The sequence below is a fragment of the Talpa europaea genome, assembly GCF_964194135.1.
Source record: "Talpa europaea genome assembly, chromosome: 12".
In the NCBI taxonomy this organism is placed as follows: domain Eukaryota; kingdom Metazoa; phylum Chordata; class Mammalia; order Eulipotyphla; family Talpidae; genus Talpa; species Talpa europaea.
The window spans coordinates 101,900,253-101,906,134 of NC_140079.1; the positions used below are offsets into that span (position 1 = coordinate 101,900,253).

General features: G+C 67.0%; 1 protein-coding gene across 1 annotated transcript; it reads right to left on the reverse strand.

Annotated features, from left to right (window-relative positions):
- Window positions 1-2,017: 2,017 nt before the first annotated feature.
- On the reverse strand, window positions 2,018-5,229 carry ZNF213 (zinc finger protein 213; the record flags this gene model as incomplete). Its single annotated transcript, XM_084250394.1, has 5 exons — window positions 2,018-2,658; window positions 3,409-3,532; window positions 3,727-3,800; window positions 3,990-4,113; window positions 4,831-5,229. The coding sequence occupies 5 exons, from the start codon at window positions 5,227-5,229 to the stop codon at window positions 2,018-2,020; spliced, it is 1,362 nt and encodes a 453-aa protein (XP_084106520.1).
- Window positions 5,230-5,882: the final 653 nt, after the last annotated feature.

Below are 5,882 nucleotides of genomic sequence, written 5' to 3' on the forward strand. Positions count from 1 at the left end.
TCCAGGGTGGCCACTGTGGAGGCTGACGCCCCTGGGGTGCTGAGTATCAGGGCCACGCGGGGCCCCTGCAGGTTGTACACGCCCTGAGGAGGCAAGGCCAGAGCTGGGGGTGGGCTCAGCCGGGAGCCAGGAGCGGGTGGGTCCGGCCTCGCCGCCCCCTACCTTTCTCCGCAGGCTCTCTCTCGTGTCGGCCGCCTGCGCGGCCATCTGCAGGGTCCCGGCCACCAGGAAGGCCATGGGGGCTGGCGGAGGGCTTCCTCCCAGCACCGAGCTCCCCTCCCGGCCCGGGTGCCGTCGCCCTGGGTCCTCACCCTTGCCCTGTCCCTGAGCTGCTCCTATCAGCTCGGTTTATCAGCTGAGCCGAACTCTGCCCCCTCCCCTGAGCCCTGGGTCCCGGCTCCAAAGGCCTGGACCCTGCTCTGCTCCCTGACCCACGGGCTGCTTCCTGGAGGGTGTCACCCCCACCTGAGCCAGGGGCCTGCGCCCAGCGCTATTCTTAGCCCCTGGCCCACCTCCCATCCGATCTTGTTACGCCGCGGTGGCTTCCTTCTGGGCAAGCCACCGCCAGGAAATGTCCCTGCCTCCCGCCCTGCTCGCTCACGCACAGCACGCACACGGCAGCCCCGCACACGCGCCCAGGGGGGGTGAGGGGCACCCCCAGGCAGAGAGCCCCTGGGGCAACGGTCCACAGCGAGACCTCAGGATGAAATGCTAAATGGGGAGCTGGTTGATGAAGGGCCGGGGGCAGAGACTGGCACGGAGGGACAGAACATTGTATCCCGGCCCCACTGCTCCTCAGGCAGGCCATGGCCCCCCCAGGTGAGCTGGGCAGGACGCAGCGGGTGGCAGGTGCTCTGACCCAACTCTGAGCTCCGCAGGCCCCGGCCTGGAGCCATAGGGGACGGGGGCCGCGGGCTGAGAGGGGACCGAGAGGGCCCTTTGTGACTTAGCAGTCCCTGGGGATTTCAGCACAGGAGCCGCTTGGTGTTCCGTGTCCCCAGGAAGCAGTTTACTACCACCCGGACCAGTCACCCAGCCCCAAGCCACGGCCTCCCTTCACCCCGGGGCGGCCAGCGCCCCGTCTTCCCACCCGCTGTCACAAAGCAAGCGGCCAGCAGACCAGGGCAGACCCGGTGGGCCAGGACCAGAGTCCCAAGGCTCCCGGCTGCCCTTCCAGTTGCCCTGGAAGCCAATGATGGCCACCCGGTGGCGCCCAGCATCACCCGCCCTCAGGACACCAGCCCGGAGGCCGAGGGGCAGGAATCCCAGGTCTCTCCCCCGCCAGCAGCCACCCGAAGAACAGAACAGCCTGGAGGAAGTTTGCACGTTTATTCGAACCCTTATTCTGTTTCTTTCAAACTTGGGGAGTCGGCTGGGCGAGCTCCTTTGGGGGCGTGGCCTGTCCCTGTCCGTGCTGCTCCGCGGCCGACACGGCCCCCACGAGGCAGCGCGGGCGAGCGGCGGAGGGCTGTGCTGGGACAGGCCGCGGCCGAGCGCTAGTGTTAAGTGCCGTGAGCCCAGGCCGCCAGGGCAGGAGCAGCCGGCCTCTCCCGCCCAGCTCTTGGTCTGTCGTCGGCCTCCCGCCCCCGGAGCCGCCCCTCCCTCGCCAGGCTGGCACAGGGTACGCTCAGGGACTCCGTGGGCACGGGCAGCTGCCCCGTCGCCAGAACAGGGCAGAGGGGTGATGGCCTGGAAAGGGGGGCCCGAACGCCACGGGCCATGCCAGGACCTCCTAGGGCGGCTGCCGTCCCCGCGGTGCCCAGCGTCCAGGCTTGTCTCCCGCCCCGCCACAAGGCACAGGGTGGCAGGACAAAGGACCTGCCCGTGGGCTGCTGGAGGAGGCTGGAAACAGCCGGGGCTCAGGGCAGGGACCCCTCCCAGAGCCCCCACTCCTAACAGCCGCGCTCCAGGGGGTCAGAGGCCAGAGACCCCACAGCGGAGGAGTGGCCAGGAGTTCAGAGGGATGCCCCGTCCGGGTCCTGGGGCGGGACGGGTGGGTCTGCGGGTGCGGGGGGCCTCAGCCCACGGGCTGCGCCATCTTGGCGTGCAGGCTCTGGTGCGCGATGAGGTGGGCGCGCTGCTTGAAGCTCTTGTCGCACTCGCCGCAGCCGAAGGGCCGCTCGCCGGTGTGCACGCGCCGGTGGTCCAGCAGGTAGGAGCGCAGCGAGAAGCTCTTGCCGCAGTCGCCGCAGGCGAAGGGCTTCTCGCCGGTGTGGATGCGCTGGTGGTCGGCCAGGTAGGCGCCGCGGCTGAAGCTCTTGCCGCACTCGGAGCAGGAGAAGGGCTTCTGGCCCGTGTGCACGCCCTGGTGGCGCGCCAGGTCCGAGGAGCTGCGGAAGCTCTTGTCGCACTCGGGGCACTTGTGCGGCTTCTCGCCCGTGTGCGTGCGCTGGTGGCGCGCCAGGTCCGAGCCCCAGCGGAAGCGCTTCCCGCACTGGCCGCAGCCGTGCGGCTTCTCCGACGCCAGGTCCCGGAACTGCCGGCGGCGCGTGGGCGGCCGCCCCCGCCGCACCCCCACGCGCCCCACGGGCGCCCCTGGCCGCACCGCCCCGGCCCAGGCGCCGGCCCCCTCCAGGCTCCAGGGCCCCAGCTGACCCGGCAGCGCCGTCCCAGCCTCCTCCAGCGGCCTCCTGGGGCTTTGGCTCCCGAGCCCGGAACCTGCAAGCAAAGAGGGGCCTCAGAAGGGGCCGGGGAACGCCTGGGCTTTCGGACCCTGCAGACCCAAGCCGCGGAGACTTCCAGCAAATGGGGACAAGAAGAAAAGCCGGAGGAGCCAGGTGGTCACGCCCCGCGGCCCGGGCGGGCTCCTCCCTGGGGGGCAAAGGGCAGCGCCAGGCCTGGCTGCTCAGCCACCAGGACGGACCGGATTTGCCCTCTGTAAACTGGCCGAACGCCCACTCTGCTCTCAGAAGCCCGGAGCCACAACATGCCCCCAGCTCGTGTCCTCCAGACTCATGGCCAGGCTGGGCCGGCAGATCCTAACCCAGCCCCTTGGGTCAAGCAGCTTGAATGAGCGGATCCCCAAATCCTGGGGGGACCTGTCCCCTGCGCGTGGCCGCCTCCCGGCAGGACCCAGGTGTGTTCACCGGCAGCCGAGGGGCCTCGCAAGCCCCATCTGGACCCAGTCCCAGCTCTGCCTCCAGCGTCTCCCGACCTGGCCCCAGGCCCCCGGGATCCCAGGAGAGCCCGTCCGCGCGCACCAGTGCTGGCGCGTGGCCCCCTCGCGTGAAACAGGCGGACCCGCGGCACAGGCAGGACCCGGGGCAGCAGAGGCTGGGGTGGGAAGGGGGACCGAGGAGCCCCCCGGGACGGCGGAGGGCGTGCAGCCTGCCTGGGCCCGCTGTCCGCTGCTGGGCCCCCCAGGAGGCTCCGCCCACAGCTCAAGGAGCCGGCCGCGCCGCCGCTTACCCTGGGCCACGTGCCGGGAGTTCTCCCGCTTTATGTCCCAGAAGAGGTCCCTCTGCGCCGGGTCCAGGGAAGCCCATTCTTCCCGAGAGAAATAGAAGGGGATGTCGCCAGAGGTCAGGGGTCCCTGGGATGAGGGGAGAGAGTCAGCCCTGGGTTGCCCTCCCCAGGCAGCCACACAGGGACCGCAGGGTACTGGGAAGGGGACCAGATGGGTCCAGCAGGGCCCCCAGGGAAGAAGAGGCTTGATGAGCAGGCAAGACCGCTTGCGGGCTCAGCGCACGTAGGGCCTCCGAGGGAACGAAGGGACGCGTAACTCACATGGACCCCGGAGGCAAAGCAGACGTCCGCAGTCTCTCTGGTGCTCCCCTCTTGAAGAAGAGCAGGGAGCTGGGCTGCAGGAAAAGAATGAAGCCTCAGAGGCCAGCCCGGGCTGGGGGCAAGATGGCATGCACCCCCGTGCGCACACTCAGCCACAGGCACACGCTCCCCGCGCCTCTCAGAGGCACCTTCCTGCGGGCCTGCGCGAGGCCTGGGAGCAGCCAGCCCAGCCCCACTGCACGGCGGCCTCCAGGCTTACTCACCGCCACAGCCTTGCTGTTCCCAGGGGATGGGCAGCCAGCTTCGTGCCCCCACCTTTGGGGGAAGCCCCCTGGCCTGGGATCCCTGGACTGTAGCCTCGGGTTCCACATCCTCTGAGGGCACGTCCTGCGCAGGAACCACAACATGCTCGTCAGCACCGAGACCAGACGGAGCAGACAGAGTTTAATCCCTAGGGAGGAGACACAGGACACATTCCTCAGGATGCTGGGGTATGGGGCAGGAGCGCTGCAGGGGCCCCAAGAAAGTCCCGGTGAGCATGAGACACTAGCAGTGCTGTGAGCCCAAGGACACGCCCCGATCAAGCAGGAGGCAGAAGCAGCCCCCAAAGGCCAGAACCATGGAGGTAGCCAGCAAGGAGGGTCCGGGGAGACCTTCCTGTCAAGGGCAGAACCTCACCCCAGCCACTCCTTAGCACCTCCCCAGATGCTTCCAGTGTCAAGGATTCAAGGCCCACCCCCACCCCAAGACAACAGGGTTCACTGGCCAGCTCTACCTTCTCATACCCCCTGTGGTGCTCTCATTATGCGTGTCACTGTATCACCAGGGCCTGGCCAAGAGCAGAACACGAGTGAACGTTGGCAGCTGCGCACGGAGCTACAAGCTGCCTGCCGGGAATGTGCCCGCTCAGCCCCTGCCGCCCTCCAAGCCACCTCAGGGCCAGAGTCGTCTGGACCTAGTGATCTTTCAGAAGGGCCACCAGGGCTGGGACCTGCTCCCACTGACTGTCCTCCAAACCCCCAGGACTTGTCCCCACGGGGACAGCCAAGCTCTCCTCAGCCCAGTGCCATCGAGGTGCCCCTGGAAGCGGAAGGCGCCCCTCACCTGCGGCCAGGCTTTCCCAGGCTGTATCTGCAGATCCTCTACCAAGGCGACAGCCTCCTCACCACTCCCTGGACACCGGTCCCGCACCCAGTCTTGGATGCCCTCCGGAAGCACGCTCAGGAACTGCTCCAGCACCAGCAGCTCAAGGATCTGCTCCGTGGAGCGTGCCTCGGGCCTCAGCCAGCGGCAGCAGAGCTCCCAGAGCTGGCTGAAGGCCTCATGGGGCCCGCCTGCATCCCCATAGCAGAACTGCCGGAAGCGCTGGCGGCAGGCCTCAGCATCCTTGCTGTCCTCTTGCTGGGCCGAGTCCTGCTCCCAGGAGGAATCTTCCACCTTGACGATCAGAAGCCCTTCTCCCTCCCCAGAGGCCTGGTCCTGAGGGTCCAGGAGGGCTGCCATTCCCCAGGCTCAGGCTAGTTGGCCTCAACCTGGGCCAGGGCACCAGCCTTTCAGTCTCCCTGAGGAATCCCTGGTGGCAGCTGGACCTGCATCTGGACACACACTCCTGGGAAAAGAGAAAACAGAAGGGAGGGGGTTGGTACATGAGCAAACATCAGCCCAGAGAGACAGCCACAGGTTCTAGCTCTTGTCCTTTCTTGGGCCTGGAGCCTTTTGCAGGCTCTCGCAAAAAACTCTGCTCACACAGCCCCGGACCCTCAGCTCTGAAACCCCAATCTCCCAGGTGCCACCACCTGGCCTAAAGATAGGACCGTATTTATAATCTCCGTTTATCCCATTTAATGTAAATGTTCATGTTTTACAGCAGAAATAGTAGAAACACATTTGTTCAGTTCGTAAAAGTTCATCCAGCTGCATTTACAACGTGCGTGTCCGTGTGTGTCTTACACACACGCGGAGCCAATACAAAGTTTAATTAATGCTCTTGATTACTGAGTTGCCCAGACCCTGCTTGCTGGTGGGCACTTGATGGAGCCTATGAAAACCTCTCAGCTGCAGGCCACGCGACCACCGCAGCCCTGCAGACACGGCAGGAGCGGGCCCTGCAGACACGGGAGGAGCGGGCCCTGCAGACACGGGCAGGAGCGGGCCGC